At 35.7% G+C, this 18,378-nt stretch overlaps 1 protein-coding gene across 10 annotated transcripts in view; it reads right to left on the bottom strand.

The window, feature by feature from the left end:
- Nucleotides 1–18,378, bottom strand: part of LOC147837108 (uncharacterized) — a 39,488-nt gene that overhangs the window by 17,028 nt on the left and 4,082 nt on the right. For 5 of the 10 annotated variants that reach the window (XR_015478522.1, XR_015478527.1, XR_015478526.1 and 2 more), the window contains 2 exons: nucleotides 1,782–1,915; nucleotides 1,462–1,621 (listed from right to left, as the gene is read on the bottom strand). Coding sequence is in view for 3 of the 10 variants with exons in the window: in XM_087240908.1 (XP_087097034.1) it covers nucleotides 1,462–1,621; nucleotides 1,777–1,808 (192 nt within the window). In the remaining 7 variants the exon portion in view is untranslated. Of the gene's footprint in view, nucleotides 1–482; nucleotides 1,622–1,776; nucleotides 1,916–18,378 lie in introns of those variants that run through there. The other 5 variants (XR_015478525.1, XM_087240908.1, XM_087240909.1 and 2 more) reach the window with 2 other exon arrangements.

Genomic DNA, 18,378 nt, shown 5'->3' with positions numbered 1-18,378 from the left:
TCTCACCCTTTTATTTACTTGTTAATTTTATTTTTTGGCTTCTGTTTTTGTCTTACCCACTTTCTGGAACCATTCTTCACCAAACTCAAACCCTATTGTGGGGGTCAACTCTACTCTTTGTCTTTAGTCCGCCAATGTACATGAAGAGCAACCTTACAAACTGGTAACAATGGAAAAGCCTTCCATACGGAGGTAAGCGTTCAGCTGGTAAGCGAGAAAAGCAAAGACGTCATACCGCCCTGTAGCATTTGTTTTAAAGACAAAATGCAGCCATATGTACTTCTGGCTACATAATTCACATTCTCCAGAAATGTAAATTGGGCTACGTTTTTAGAATGAGCCAATGTTGTATGTACCAACAAGCTCATATTTTTTAGATCTCAATAATGTACATCCAGGGCAAATTTTTTCCAATGTGCCTGTGTCGCAATACCTTGATTTTTGGAACTTCTTTTTGGTGCATATGGAATAAAATTGCCTCCTTTTAAAACATTTTATACAATCATTTTTATTGACTAATGCAGTATCATTTTCAACATTTTATAATAAACGTATTACAGTAAAACATAAGCAATCTCATTTACGATGCAAGTTCAATACTGAATACACCTAGTCAAGCTTACTTTGATTTCCTCGCAGATTTCTTGTGCATCTGTCAAGTGATAGTATACATTTTAAAGTCTGATTCATTTACGATATTTAATTAAATCATTTAACTTTAGTTGGCTTTGTTGAAGCTTAGCAATAAAACAAAGAAACAAAGAAATCTGTTAAATTCAAAATGACGATCACTGTCAAAGGCATTCACCCCAACCACTTCCCCATCATTTTCAGAAGGCATGACGGGCCAAATCAAAGATTACCATGAACCAACTTTTGTTCGCGGGTCCTACTTTGGTGTCTCTGTTCTAGAGAAAATAAATGTAGGAAACATTTATTTCTACAGGTATTAGTTTGGCTGTAGAAACTTTGATCCATTTTTTCAGGATTCATTAAACATTCATTAATTTTCTTGTTGGCTTAATCCCTTTATTTATCCGGGGTCACCACAGCGGAATGAACCGCCAACTTATCCAGCGCATTTTTAAGCAGCAGATGCCCTTCCCGGAGGAAACCCACGTGAATGCAGGGAGAACATGCAAACTCCACACAGAAATGCCAACTGAGCCAAGGATCGAACCAGCGACCCAGCGACCTTCTTGCTCTGAGGCGACAGCACTACCCACTGCGCCACTGCGTCGCCCATAAGATTCCAATAGGTATGTTTTCTGCATTCGTATGTTTTTGTTGTTGTTTCTGTTGTTGTTTTTGCTGTTGTTTTGCCAGCACCATCAACAAGGGATTATTGTGCCAAGCAAAAATTCAAAGTAAGCTTTCTTAACCACACATTTTGGTCATCTTTTGCATTTTAACTACACTGGTTTGGGAATAAGAAAAGGAAACATTTCTCTTCAGGAATACCTCTGTCTCTTCTGCACGAGCGTGCAGGGTAGAGTTAATGCTTTCTTTTGTGAGCAGAAAATCCAGCAAGGAGTGATAAGATCCTATTGGGATGAGCTGAAGAGGTGCAGGAGGCCAACAGAACGGCGGGTTACAGATGTTTAGAGGACCCACTGCAACCCTGAATCAGCAGAGAGAGGGAGAGTTATTAAATTAATAAACCTGGCACTCTCCGGATGCAGCAGGGAAGCTCTGATAAATTTACTTCATTGTTGTAGTTATTATTTTCCTAAACGACTGCTGCTATAAATGCATTATAGGACAGAATGGAGCCACCTTGCCTTAGTTCGGGTAGAGTGAGCGCTCATGCTTTGCAGAAGTTGCTGCTGACTTGCCCAGTTTCCGCCATCAAATCTGCAGGATGAGGGTGGTAGGTCACCATGGAAACCCAGGATATTTCATGTCTGTAAGCCACCTAGGGATCAATGAAATATTAAACTCAAAGACCATTCAGCAAACTAAGGGTATTAATAGTACTCCAACTTCTAGCCAGTGTGTTCTGTAGCAGCAATAAATTGTAGCCGCACAAAAAAGAGAGAACAGAGAAAGATACTTTATTGATCTCTGAGGGGAAACTGTGTGACTTTGTTATTCTGCTGATCATTCTACAAGATAAAATGCGAGTATAAGTCAATGCAGTCGTTAACTTTTTAATATATGAGTCGTTGATGCTGATGTTGTGTATGCTGAGCTTTTTCACCCATTTGAGTAACATAAAATGCCTTTCCTTTTCTAACAACTGTGAGGAAGTGAAAGCTGACCATGTTCAAATGCAGCAAATCATCTCAAATTAAAATGGATTGCAAATAAGGCAATCAATGCTTATTACCCTGACCGAGGAGGAAAGATTGATTAGTGTGGATCTAACTGTTGGGAGGACAGATCAACACTTAGAGGCTAAATACTAAATCTGGATAAACCAACTTAGCCTGCAGCTATAATGTTGTAATCATGAAGCAATATATTGGTTTCAAGATTAATATTGTCTTGAAATTGAAATCACTTGTAATTCATGCAAATGCAAAGCACTTAGACGGGTTACAGAGTAATTTCTTGCACTGTAAGGAAATGATTGGAAAAGGAGATGGTCATTTTGTTTCAGGACATTATCCATTTAGTTTACAGACATTTCAATAATCTCTAAAACACCATAAAATGCACATGAGGAATTCAAAATTGGAGGAAAACATTTAAATCATTTAAATTGAATTTCTTTGTATTAAGAACTTTAAAAATTAGTGTGATTTTAACAGTATAATACTGTAAACATACTACAGTATAACCTGGTTAATAGTAATGTTTACTATATTTAGAGAATAAATGTAAATTCACTTTTCTAGAATTCCCGTCATGAGACTGCATTTTTTTATGTTATTATTTTTTTTTACATTATATGTTTCTTTTTAGTTTTCTCCTCAATTACCTACTTTTCTGTTATATCTAATGTTAATAAATAATGTTTGTTGCAATAATTTAATGTCACATGTTACTATGATGTTTAATATTAAATACTGGCTCAGTGGTTAGCACTGTCACCTCACAGCAAGAAGATCACTAGTTCGAGTCCCGGCTGGGTCAGTTGGCATTTCTATGCATGTTCTCCCCGTGTTCATGTGGGTTTCCTCTAGGTGCTCCGGTTTCCCCCACAGTCAAAAGACATGCGCTATAGGTGAATTAAATAAACTAAATTGGCTGTAATGTATGAGTGTATAGATATTTCCCAGTACTGGGTTGCATCAGGAAGGGCATCCGCTGCATAAAACATATGCCGAAACAGTCGATCCCTAATAAATAAGGGACTAAGCTGAGGGAAAATGAATGAATGCCATAAGGTTCATATTTCTTTCTCATCCCCACATGTTTTTGTTTGTGCTTTTGTCTGTGTGACAAAGGTATGTGTAGATGTTAGTACTGCAAAACATTGGTAACAAGGGTTACTGGTAATCATTAAATGTATTGGTTATAAAAAGTATTGATAATAAGTAAATGGTGAGTAAATAATCACAGCATTTTAATTTTGGGGCAGAATATCCCTTTAAGTGTTTTTACTTTTTCTTTTTTTAGAAATCTATGTGGACTGAACATAATAAAAAATTAAATAGCAAAAAATGTCATCATTTTCTATAGCACTTTTACAATGGTGATTGTGTTAAAGCAGATAGACATAGTATAAATGGAGAAAAGAGAATAAAAAAGCCATAACAGTATTTTAAATTTTGGAAACATTTCATCAAATCAGGCAGGAAAGTAGTGGTAAAACACTGGTGTAGTTCTAGTTAAAAAATGATTCTGTTCAGATGAATATATCACTAAATCCACCTAACAAAATATCATGAAATAAAGTGCAAAGCATGAAATATATTCACTGCATTTTTAGCTTGTTTTCAGTGCAAAAAAAAAATGTTGATTCAAAAAACACAGCATTGATCATATTTTTGGGTAAAGATACAGCCAACCATAGTTGTTAAACAATGCTCCTTGGAAACCCGTGAGCACGATCTTGCTATAAAAAGGTGTCCAGTGGTTCTTTATTCACTAATCATTATTCCCATACCTCATATCTACTTTCTATTAATTAATGTTTTATAATGAAGTCATAAAACACAGAGCCGTCATCATCTTTACTGTCTACAATCAGGTTCAGGATATACTTTTATAAAAACAGCATTATTTCTATAGAAAATTCAGCTTTTCTGCCATCGTCACTGCCTTGCCCATGTTTATTCAAGCAGCAGAATCAAATTTAATATTGTGTGTGTTGTATGCTAAATTAACTCCTGTCCAAAAACCAGTATTTAAATCCCTTTTTACATAGCATTGAGTTAAAAAAAAATACTGATTAAAAATCATTTTGATTAAATCCTGATCAGTTTCAGGTTTCCTGGACTGGAGCAAGGCATACGCATGGCAAAAACGCAGACTAGCTTATAAAGAGGTGATTCATCATTTAAATTGAGGCCATAGATAACTAACTTGATCATGCCTCGAGAATGTGCACGCTAGAAAATATAAATGATAACATTAATAACAATAATACACAATTTTGATTTCCCAAGTGCATTTCTTATTTCTCAAAGGCAGTAGAAGTCCAGCATTTCTAATAATTGTTTTGTTCATCTGCAGAAATAATGTACCAGGAGAAATACAGAAATACAGGAGGGATTAATATTTACATTGTCTGCAGTGTTTACCTTGGTACAACCTTGACATTTATGAGAACGTTCAAATAATCTTCATTATAAATTCATTTAACGCCATTTTTCATGAAAGCGTACATGCTTAGATAGCAGCTAACTCATAATGAAGATTTATCTAAAATGTATTATTGCGATCCTGTTTTATGTTAGATCTATGACACCCACTGCACTAACAGATAAATTGAACCTGTCCATCACAAGATCTGAAAGGACTGCCATTTTTATTGGCGAAACCACCAAATTGAACAATGATTTATGATGTAGTTCAATGTAATCTCACTCATAGCGGAATATGGTTCAAATCAGCTTTAACACCATTTTCAGTTTTCTCCAAGCTGATAGTAAAAAGATGGCAACCGTTGTGTTTGTGTGTTTGCAAATTTAGCATTTGTTTTTTGTTATTCACAGAAAAAAAATTATTCAAAAATTTTTTTTTGGATTTGCAATTTTTTTAAGCTAAGTGGTTATAAACCTTTTATTTGCCGTGAATTCAAACAAATTTAATTTTGTAATAATGTTCAATTTATTTTGGTTGTTCAAATTCAGTCCAAATAAACGGTTTACAACCACTTAGCTTTGAAAAATTAGTAAATCTGATGTTCATGAACAATGTTCATGATCAAAAAAGTATCATTATTAAATTGTATTTGTTTGTTTAAATTCAACCCATATAAATTGCTTGCAACAATTTTGCAGAAATGTTTTTTTCAGTGACTTATGGGGGAAACCCGCAGCACCTGGAGGAAACCCACACAACATGGGGAGAACATGCAAACTCCACACATAAATATCAACTGACCCAGCCACTGTGCTGCCTATTTGTTTTTTTGTTTTTTTCAGTCACCTGATGCATGAAGATTTACAAGTCAATGAAATTCTTCTTTATAGTTGATCATGATAATGAGTAAAACTCAAAAAAGCTAATAAAAATGATGGTAAAAAAAAAATTTAAATGACTTGGACATATTTCATGAATCACTTAAGAGATTCTGGGTAGCAAATGCATCTTAAAAGATAAGTCCAGTTACCCCATATAGAAATCTGCAAATTACATACAGTATATGGCACTTGAGTTTAGATTTGTATTTTAGATTTATACAATAGATTTCTATGCAACTTATATATATATATATATATATATATATATATATATATATATATATATATATATATATATATATATATATATATATATAATTTTTCTTTTGCAATGTCTGAAAAAATATATATGTAAAGCCATTTTTGTAATATTCAAAAATACAATTCATACATAGAATTTATATATGTGAAATCCAATAATGAACTTGTGTGTTATGTCATTACCACATTTTGTCACCTTAGCATTATATGGTTTTATCTGACATTTTTGTCAATTGAGTTGTTGACATATTCTTATTAAATGATAACTTATTTACATTATGGGATGTTTTTTAAGACATGTTTACATTTTTAGACTTTTTATTTAAAAAAACAAATGTTACAAACATACTGTTTGCTATATGGAATGTAAAAACTTCAAAGGTCATTACCTCAAAATCATTCAGAACGCAAAACCTTATAATTCCAAGGTGATGATATTGCCATATTCTACATCATGTTCTTGAATGGTAAATACACTATCCCGGTGCTGAGTTTTGGCCAGAAAGGCATCCACTGCGTAAAGCATAAAACTATTCCAGCAGTTGAAGGTTCATTCCGCTGTGGCAACCCCTGAAATAGAGACTTAGCCAAAGAAAAATGAATGAATAAAAGAAAATCTTAATTGTATGTTATATATGTAATTTGCATATATTGCCATAGATCAGATTTCAGTATGGGACACTATGTTATTACAACACTGGTGATACTGAATATCTGCATCACATCCAGAGTTACCAGGGCCACTAGAGAGAGTTACTCTTAAATAACTTTTGCTTTTGCTACTGAATAAAACAAATCATTTAAATGCATGGTAAGTATGATTTCTTCTCACAATCTAGAGATTATATATTGTAAATTCAGATTTTGTCTTGGGCTTTTCTTGTCATAATTTTCAAGGTTGTGTTTGAGACAGTGAGTTTGTATTTTACAATCCAGATTTCCTTTCTCATTGCAATGCAAAATCTGACTTTATTTTTCTCATATTTTGCAATGCTTATTTTCCCCTTCAGAATTCTTATCTTCTTTTTCAAAATTGAAATAGATTCACAATGAGTCTTTTTTTTCTCTCAGATTGACAAGATAAACTGTAAAAAAAATAAATAAAAAAAATCTAAACAACTTTAAGTTTAGGTAAAATTGTGAGGCAAGAACCACAATTCTGTTAACTTGCAGTTCCAAAATGCTGAGAACAAAAGTTCAAGAACAAAAAAAACAAGCCCAAATAGGTTTATAAACGGTGTGCATACAAACACTTAAGTGATCTTAAAGATGGTGATGGTGGAAAAACTGTTTCCGTATTTTTGTGATTTACAAAATGACTTTTATTGACACTTTTAGTCATTTGAAATAATATAACATATAGTAAATAATATATATAGAAAGAAATAAGTAAGAAGGAAATAAGAAAGAAACAAAAAATGTACGGGCAGCTTATTACAAGGTTTTTGTCCCATAATATGCAACCCCAACCAAGACAACACATCATTTTAAACTATTAAAAAATGCTAATTAAACCTTTTTTGAAACCTTTCAAGGTTAAAAGTTGTTGGAAGACAGATCAACACCGAAAATAAATGGGGGAAAATAAAAACATAAATCACGCAACACAGAAAACTATAATTTACGAATAATTTTTATACTGGATGATTCCAATTTAAAAATATAGGGTTTTGGTGATAGTAATGTTTGCTCAAAAATGTTTTGTTCCCACTGCATCAATCTTCTTCCTTAAAGGAGTTAAAGCATCAGAAAGATCAGTGGTAACATTACTGAATCCCACACTTTCTTTCATTGATCCTTCATAAATATATGTGCTAACATACAGAAGTTTAGATTTTCATCATAGATTAACTTAAATATACATGAAAAACAACAAAAAAAATGGTTAGTATAATACTGTAAGTAAAACAACATCATACATTAAAATGAAGTCAATGACCTCCTGCAAGTGTAATAATTCTCAGACTAAAACTGTTTATTTCTGTTAAATATTACAGCATTGTAACAAATGTTGGCTGATATTATCAGCATGTTTTAAAAACGTAATCAGCACAATATACAGCATTCTTAAGTAAAGGCACCAGTGGAGAACACGATTCACTTTGGTCAACAGAGCTCATTTTAATTTTACCAGCGTGTAATTAACCTACAAATGGCCCCAGGTCTCCGGAGTTCAAATCGTGATTACTATATTTTACCAAATGGCAGCGGTGCTACTCGGCTTCATGGTTTAAGCTGCGCTTTATCTCTGTGAAAGCTTGCAGTAAAGTGTGATGCAATAGCGTCTGTAGCCTAGTTTGTACAATATATAGCATATTTTATTCATTCAACTCTCAGGTGACTGCAGAAACCCACTTAGAGCCTGACTCCTCATACAAAGCCATCGGAAAGAGGAAGAATGAAGATATATACCCACATGATTTCAGTGATACAATAGCCCAATGCCATGTTCAGAGCTTGATAACAGTGTTTGGGTTTGACGGGCAGCGCTGGGTGGCACAGTTCCACAGAGGAATCCTGCATTCTGGTGGCTTTTGATTGGCCATTAAAATGGGTTACATTTTCTTACCCAAGTAGGGTATATTATATAAATCTGGCCCTTAACCTATATAGAAACATATATGAAAAAAGTACATGCAAATCACATGGCATATAAGTTCATATTTGGATTTTACATATATTAAAATTGTCACAGGTTATTTGTGTGTCATACACTTCAAAATATAGCAAAAAATACCATTTACACATAGTTTTTCAATCAAAAAAAAAAAAAGTATGTTTACACCCACATATATGTTTACCATGTTATTAGGTACACCTCTCCAACTGCTCATTAAATGCAAATTTCTAATCAGCCAATCACATGATGGCAGCTCAATGCATGTAGTCATGTAGACATGGTCAAGACGATCTGCTGCAGTTCAAACTGAGCATCAGAATGGGGAAGAAAAGTGACTGTGAATGTGGTTGTAGGTGCCAGACGGGCTGGTCTGAGTATTTCATAAACTGCTGATATACTTGGATTTTCACACACAACCATCTCTAGGGTTTACAGAGAATGGTCTGAAAAAGGGAAAATATCCAGTGAGCGGCTGTTCTGTGGGCGCAAATGCCTTGTTGATGCCAGAGGTCAGAGGAAAATGGCCAGTCTGATTCGAGCTGATAGAAAGGCAACTCAAATGACCATTTGTTACAACCGAGGTATGCAGAAGAGCATCTCTGAACACACAACACATCCAACGTTGAGGCAGATGAGCTGCAGCAGCGGAAGACCACACCAGGTGCCACTTCTCTAAGCTAAGAACAGGAAACTGAGGCTACAATTCACCCAGGCTCACCAAAATAATGCAGTAGAAGATTGTAAAAACGTTGCCTGGCCTGCTGCGACATTCGGATGGTAAGATCAGAATTTGGCATCAACAATATGAAAGCCTGGATTCATCCTGCTTTGTATCATTGGTTCAGGCTGCTGGTGGTGGTGGTGTAATGGTGAGGGGGATATTTTCTTGGCACACTTTGAGCCCATTAGTACCAATTGAGCATTGTGTCAACACCACAGCCAACCTGAGCATTGTTGCTGACCATGTCCATCCCTTTATGACCCCAGTGTACCCATCTTCTGATGGCAACTTCCTGCAGGATAATGTGTCATGTCATAAAGCGTGAATCATCTCAGACTGGTTTCTTGAACATGAAAATGAGTTCACTGTACTCAAATGGCCTCCACAGTCACCAGATCTCAATCCAAAAGAGCATCTTTGGGATGTGGTGCAACGAACGATTCGCATTACGGATGTGCTATCACATCAATATGAACCAATATTTTTGAGGAACATTTTTGTAGTACCTTGTTGAATCTATGCCACAAAGGACTATAGGGCAGTTCTAAAGGCAAAAGGGGTCCAACCTAGTACTTGTAAGATGTACCTAATAAAGTGGCCGGTGAGTGTATACGTTATATATTATATATAATTTTATATATATGTTCATACATGGCAATATATCTGATATCCAGATGATTCAGATAGGACATTAGGTATGCTGAATGTGTATGGTGTTGTTCCATGGTTCTTTTTTTCAAGAGATTGTTTTGTCAATGTTCTTCATTCCATTTATAAAATGCCAATGTCATTGAAGTTTTTGTTCCTAAAATAATAAAGGTTTATTAAATTCATATTTGTTTAATGAAAAGGCATACATATGTGTTTGTTATAACCAATAAAACAATAACTAAATATATTAAAATAATATCCAAATAATCCAATATAGTGCCTTGAAAATAAATAATATGCAACTTGAAAATTATCTATTTCTGGATTTATGATTTATAATTATATTTTAGTAAAAAAAAAAAATAATTATCCTGTAAACTACTGAAGACATTTTTAATAACAAAAATGGTGGCACGCTTTCAGATGCATATGCTCATTTTTACAACACAATAACAATGTTAACTTTAGAAGAGTTCTCAACTTCTACCTCAACTTCACCATTCATATGTATTGCATCATTTGGGGTGAGCCTCTGATGAAATCTTTCCAGTGTAAGTTAGATTAGATATTATATACTATGGGAAACTGTCAACTATTTCTTTAAAAACAAAACACACAAGGCTAAGGTGCACTTTAAAAATAAATAAAATATTAACAAATAAATAATCTATTTCATGGGTTTATTTCTACATAAATCATTTAATATGCAATACAATGTTTCAACATGTCAATAAGTCACAGTGTAGAATTACATGTTCAACATCAAAGCTGACGGAAAAGAGCTCAGGGTCCTATGGTGCAAACAAAAGAAGTGTAAATAACAAAATGTTATTAATGGGTATTTTATAGTGTGTATTGGTCAAGATATGTAAGAATGCTTTTCGACTAAAAAAATAACAACAGACTGGTGTGAAATAGAGCAGAACAGTCGTGTTCTGGAAGTAAAAGCTTCATTAATTTTTATCCATAGCCAAATTGATTTTTAACAGTAATTGATAAACCTTTAAAGACAGACCTTTTGTAAGCTCCAAGGTTTTTAATCTGTTTTAAATGCTTCTGTTGAGCCCATTTGTTCATATTCAGTCAAGAAGCATGTTTAAGAAATTGTGCAGAAAAATGAGTATGAAAAAATGCCAGCCTCTTTAGCGCAAGCAAAGCATGACAAAAGATTTTTTACCTAGCATCTTGTACTTACATAGTTTTGCATGGGCAAGAATTGGTATGGATGGATAGGATGTGTCTCCACTAGTATCCACCAATTACTGAAATGTCACTACCAATAATTTAATCAACCGATTTTGGCCTCCATGATTATGAAAAACAATAATCGGGAGAAAACAGTTTAATTGCGTCTCACACCTCTCTAAATTTCTCATACCTCCTCGAGACCAATTGCAGTCAAATCATGTAAATTGACTTTTGCAGCATGGGACAGGATTGTTATTTGTATTATTAAGTGTTAATTTCATATTATTAAGTATTTATTTATCTTTTAAAAGCGATAAAAGAATTTGCGCAATACAATACGCTCTAGGGATGTATGTCCCCACCAATGTCAAGAGCAAATCTACACTATGTACACTCTATGTGCACATTTTGCAATAAACTTGTAATATATTGTTTATATACTAGGGTTGGGTCAATAGACAATGCAGTCCTCCATCGTGGATGGCTGATAGACATCACAATGCTGACTGGGCATCACAATCCTTCATCCCGCCCCAGCTGCAGCAACTCGCTTGCAAAAGATACACACAAAATACACACAAACGTACAAACAAAAGTACACACAAAGGCCTTTTTTTTGTTCTGTTGCCCTCTGCAGGTTTAGAACCATCAAAGGCTCTTCTAACAGCTGTACATTTTTAATATATTGGTCTTTTTTATGTTTTTAAGTACTATTTATGAAGTTATTATGAACATGCTGGATTGTGTTATTTTAATACTGTTTGTAGGTGATTGGTCTTTTATGTGTTTGTTGTATCATGAAATGCTTCTACCGTAGTCTAATTGCCCCTGGTGGAATTAATAAAGTTGTTAAACTTAAAAATTAAAGGCCCGTGCACACCGGGACGCTTTTTGCTCGCTTTTTCTGTAAACGTTTATCGCCTCGTGACTAAACAAAGGGCACCAATGTGATTTTTTTTGTTTAAACGGCTCATGCTTGTTTTTTTGGGGGGGGGGTTCGAAACCTTCTCCACCAATTAGATAGGCACTTTTGTTCACGTGCACGGAGCTGCTGAAGTTACAGTAAACAGCACTTGGAGGCGTTCAAGCGCAAAACTGTCAATGCGAGTGCACATTGAAGAAGATGCCCAGAGACAATATGAACGTGGAGCTACTTATTTCATTGGTGAACAATAATTATTTTTTCATTGCTAGAGCTGAAGCTGCTACTTGAACCATCCATAAAAACAAGTGTGTCATCTTTTTGCCTTTTTCTTCTGTGTTACAAGCAGGTGTCAAAAGTTTAAAGTTGTGTAGCGCCATCTAATGTCAAGGAGTGATTTTGCATACTCTTCTGCTCGACGCCAGTGAAAAATCGCTTGGGTTTGAATCCGGAAAAACTTCTTGAAAAATGCTAACGATAAACGCAAACAAAAAGCGCCCCGGTGTGTAGCAGCCTTAACGTCAAGGAGTGATTTTGCATACTCTTCTGCTCGACGCCAGCAAAAAAGCTGGAAAAACGTCTCAAAAAACGCTAACAATAACTGCAAACGAAAAAAGCATCCCGGTGTGTAAGAGCCTTTAGTCTACACTAATAAGTCTTAGATCTAATCTGGCATTTTAGAATGAAAACGATCCACGTCCACACTGGTGTTTCATCTAACATTTCTGAAAAGCCCTCCTTCCACACCGCTGAAAATGCACATCACATGATGACACACACACACACTGTCATGTGCTGCAGCATACATGCCATCTGATATGCAGTGATCAACAGGAGCAGGTGCTTTGAGCACAAAACCCCAGAGAGCAGTGCACGTCAGACAGTTTATCAAGGGTGTATCGCTGGATAGCATCTCACTATAGTTGTTAAACGTGATATTTAATTCATCTTGTCTCTATCTAACGACTCTTCGGTCTTTTAAATCTATCAGTTAACAGTACACTGCTTCAATCTTTGGTTTTCACACTTGTAACTTACTTCCACATTTTGACGAAAACCTCAGATTCTTTAGGTTGGTTCCTGTTGGATGTTTTACCCACCAAGACGACATTATATCGACATAGATCACTCTGCCTATTCATGCCAGATTCCTGTGGAAAAAGTGATTGACAGGTGGTAATTTGTTGTCTAACAAATCTTTATTTATTTATAATGTGGTTATTGGTAAAACAAAAACCATGTGGATTAGGTAGTTGAAACGGTAGGCCACAAATAATTAATTCGTTATGAATTAATTAATTATTCATAAATAAATAATTCAACACAGTCTACAACGAAGATGACATCGTTCATCGTGATGTTTCACATTAGACATAGTATGATGCCAAATTGGTCATCATCGCCCAACCCTATTATATACATGCAACCAATAAACTTAAATGAATCGTTTTATATTTCTCCATAGTTTTTAATTATGAAATGGTGCTATTCTACTCTCAATAGGGAGCAAAACATCTAGAGTGACATTTAACAAGTTTGTTCATTAATAATACACTACCTGTTCATATCAAAGAGCAGCTAACTGCTAACCATCTGCTATGTGAAACCTAAAGTAGATGTTTTTAGGCAGCGGGCCTAATGTTACTGTGCTGTGGGCTTTTCGGGCTGAATGCCATAGCTTTTTTTTTTCGACCTAATAACATAGCTTGTGTTAAATGTGCACTTGCAGATGGTTGGAGGGTTAATGCAGGCGTGGATAGATTTAAAGAGGTGCTGATGGTAAATGTGCTGTGGCAGGCTGAAGGGTTAACGGCCGACTGCTCTTTTCCAGTGGGGGGTTTCTCTCTCGCCTTTTCCCTGTAGTAAAGCAAGCTGAGCACTGGTCAGGGATGCCCACTGGCTCTCATTAAGAGATGCCAAATCATTATGGATCCCTTCCCTTCCTGCAAAGCTCCCCTAAACCTCTGGCGGCACACGGCTGTGAGCTATCATTAGCAGATGACAAACCCCATTAGAGTGCCCCCTCTCCGGGCTGGAGTGGATCTGACAAGCCCTCTTTAGCCTTCAACAGTTCAAAAGCACAAAAAATGCATTTAAATTCCTTTTGGTAAATACACACATAGAGAAACCTAACAACATACAGACATTTACACACGATTACATATGCAAATAGCCTGGCTAGCCCAAATTATGCATATATTGGTTGTGATGAGAATTTCAATTTTTACTTCTGCGTACAGTTTATGACCTCTTCATGTGTGCGATTTCATTTTTTGCACTACTTATTTTGTCCACAAGGAGTCAACACTGTACCAGGTTGATGTTTTATAGTCTGAAAAGCAATAGAGAAGATGGAACAACAACAAACTACTGAAGACAGCAAAAACAACAGACACCCCATTATTTTGTGCATGTATACAGGGATTTAAAGTTGAGGTGTAGTCTTATTTGTCCCGAACTGTCATAGTACAGGTGTCACGCTTCGGTTCCTGTACTCCAACTGCATCCAGATGTCCCATTCATCAAAGACCACAGCAATGCAACAACTTCGGGGACCATTCACACAGAACATGTCTAAAAAGTGCCTCCACTGCCATGTTGATGTCAAATTAAACAGTGGTCATGCAAACTTGCTACTGTAAACAGAATATCATTCTAATTAAACACTTCTGCTTGTCCAGAATAAAGAGGGAAAAAAGCAAGTGCTGTGACTTCTGTGTATCATTACACTTCTTATTTAAAGTCAAGTCTACTTTAATTAAGTACAAAGACATTTTATTACTCATCAATATTTGGAGAGAAAAGGCACATTTATTAGACAATAGTGAATTTTTCCAATGCAGATCTCAAGTTCTTTTTTGTGCATGCTTTCAGTGTCCTCCTTTTTCTTGAAAACCAAAGTCTTGCATATAATTGGCCATATTATGGTTTTCATTTTGGGTCTCTGGTGTTCCTATTGAATTCAGAATGTAAATTGCTATCTGAAACCTATGAAAATGGCCTAAAATCTCAGTATTATCCGCAATTTATCTGCTTGCTAGTTGTGACATATGAAATACTGTTTCCGCAAAGTGAATTTTATATAAAATCATGCTGCATCACAGACACCTATATTTTAACATTCATTCATTTTCTTTTCGGCTTAGTCCCTTTATTAATCTGGGGTCGCCACAGCAAAATAAACCACCAACTTATCCAGCACATCTTTTACACACCGGATGCTATTTCAGCCACAAGCCAACACTGGGAAACACCCACACAGTCCTGCACACACTCACATACACTACAGCCACTTTAGCTTGTTCAATTCACCCAATATTTTAAGAATTTAATTAAAAAAAACAGTTTTTTGGCCTTCTTATATTAGGCATCATACACTTTGATGTGGCACTAGGACCTGGAAGCTACTTGGTGTGACATCACACTTAACAACCGGATAGTGTCAAATCGATCAAGATATTATTTTTCAGTGCCTCAGCCATCAAAGCAGAATGACTGGGTAAATGACATGAGATTATCTACATTGAAAACAGATGGGCGCTCACATCCTTTCTGTGGCACATGCCTCCTCAGGATTCTAAGCAAAGTGTATTTTGAATACAACTTCCAAAACATCCAGGAAAAAAGTTTCTGTCACAAAGAATTGTACAGATAATGAGAGTCAGTGGCAAGTTTGATATTGTATTAATGTCATCATGTTAGTTTGTGTTACTGATGTAGAACAAAGAAAATAATTTTACCAGGTATAAATTCAGCCAGCGCCACCTATCACGCAGGCCTGATTTTGTCAAAAGCAATAAATGCTTTTGCTTTTGATATAAAAGCACCAATCATCTGCAATTCACTTCACTGTAATAACGTTGTGCTGCATGTGAAAGGGCCTCTGTTTAAAAAAGGGGGAACTCTTTGAAAGGCTGTTCATTATATACAGACCTAACCAAGAACAAGACAATACTGAATAAGATTTGGTGCATTTTCACATTGAAATTGCAATCCCTTTTCACAATTAGACTAATTACAAAGAATCACCAAGTAACAAAGAATTTAAAAAGAAATTTTGAAGTAGAAATATTAAAATAGATTTTTCTTGTAAAACACTTCAATCATCTTTGGATTATTTACAACTTTTACAGTGAGAACGTAATCATGGTGGCCTTCTCTCTTCTGTTGATTTTAAATTGGCACTAGCTTTCTAAACTTGTTTTCTACAAAAGTTGGCACAGCTTTGGCGTTTCTCTACATTTGGTGTAGAGTCTTTGTGCACTACATAATAAATCAATGCATGAAACTCTATCACCCATATTTTAAACCTTGTGGATCGAAAGCCTTGTTAAGCAAAGTTTGAGGTCTTTTCCACTTTTCCATTTGGGTTGCCTTTACTTCACAGTCCCACCCTGACAGCCCTCCACCCTACACCGGGTTTTAATTAGAGCCATTTGGATGGGACCAATCGTTTTCCTTCTCATTGCCCGCAAAGTCTTCCACGCCTACTAATTTAAAGGAGCCTTGATGCCTGTGGGACTTTTATATCCTTCCAGGCAGGAGTATGCAACGCATGCCCACTTTCATGTGGAAAACTTTCCATGCGACAAAGAGACTTAGCTGCTAGTAATGTCGCCCTTATTGAACCTCAGAGAGGTTTTCAGATGGGCCCTCAGACAGTATCGGTCTGTTTGAGCCTGCTTCAATGTGCACGGCAGCTGTGTACAGCCTAACCCACAACCAATAAAGACCGTCAAGCCTTGTGTGTGCACTTTGTGGTTATGTGTGTGTGTGTGTGCACGTGTGTATTTGATGAGAGAGGGGGACTTGCAAGGCTTAATGCACAGCTGGGGTAAATTCACTCTAGGGGCAATGGCAAAGAAGGCCTGCTGTTGCCAAAGTGAAATGCATGGAGAGCCTGTGCAATGAAGTGTGCTTCCATTGTCTGGAAGTAGGGCAGTGGCACAATGAGGACTGGACCTGGGAGACCATCTCACCTTGGCTGGAGAAAGCTGTTATGCTACAGCCTGGCGATTCACACAAAGATTTTGAGAGTGTGTCTGGGAAACTATTACCTTTATGGTGTCCTGGAAACGCCTTGAGGAAAGTAATCTCATTAGCGGGCTCACTGATGTTTTTAATGTGCTGAAATACGTACGGGACAATGGACAGTCGGTTGGTCATTATCACAAAATACACCCCGGCGCAGAGCGGATCATTTCTGCCTCAACAAATTTATTTTCTTATAACAAGCAGCTTATTATACAGATAATACGGATGGTGGATACATAAAACAATTAAAATATTGCAAATCAATATTTAATAGTCTTATTTTTAAGCACCAATGGTCTATAACAACATACAAAAATATGAAGTGAATTAAAATGAATACTGCAACAATATTGAAGAAGCCTAATAATAAAAATGAAGTCTTCCAACAACATTTTAACATCACCATGGACAATAAGCTACTGTTAAAGAACCAAAGTGCAGTTTATTTACCAGGCTTAAACCAGATACTACAGCAAAACTATACGTTTAAAGCCACTTAAAACTTAAACTTAAATCAGTGATAAAGTAAATAATTTTTTTCTTTTTCAAATAATTTGCCATAAAACAACATTTCTTTGCGTTGTAACATTCATAGCGCCGCCTATTGGCTGACCTTGATAAAAACATGCAAGCTTCTTTGGATGAAATTTGAGGAATTGAACCTTTGCTTTGAAATTATAGTCATTTTGGGTGTTTTTGCCCATGTCCATTTGTCTAAATTACCTTACACTCGTAAGGATAGGATTCAAATTTGGATAGGATTCAAATTTGAGTACTAATATTAAGATACCAATTTGGACCCTTTCAAGTAAAATGAACCTTTTGATAAGTGACAGTGACAGCATTTACATCTGAGAGAATATTATTACTATCCAAAATCTACAAATTCTTGACTTACTGCTGTCAAATTCTCCCTCTATTTGTTAATTATTTATTGCGGTTAAGGTCAATTGAAAAAAAAATAGGACTTTTTTAATAATTTCTAATATGTAACAAATGGTTTGATTGGCAGACGTGGCTCTAAAGGCAAAAATTTTCCAATTAGCAGATCTAACATGTAAAGATTAAGTGTTAGCATCCACTTGTGCATAACATGCAATCAATTGCACACATTTAAAACATAATGTAGGTCATTTTCTTCCAAATTTTTCACAGACCTTTAAGGCAATTAGTCAAAAAGGCCTAGTGAGTTTTGCTCTGAATTGGCCTCCATTAACTTGGTCTTATATGCTTGAATCAATCGATTCAAATATTATCAAACGATTAAATGGCCATTTTCAGTGGTTATCAGCTGATAGATATGGGCTAGTAGGTGCCCAGTAAGCTCAGAAAGCTGTCATCAACCATGACAACATGGCATTTGTGTGTGTGTGTGTGTGTGTGTGTGTGTGTGTGTGTGTGTGTG

The sequence above is a fragment of the Danio rerio genome, chromosome 2 (assembly GCF_052040795.2).
Source record: "Danio rerio strain M-AB ecotype USA chromosome 2, GRCz13ab, whole genome shotgun sequence".
Classification (NCBI taxonomy): Eukaryota; Metazoa; Chordata; class Actinopteri; order Cypriniformes; family Danionidae; genus Danio; species Danio rerio.
This window is presented reverse-complemented; position numbering and strand designations above follow the sequence as displayed.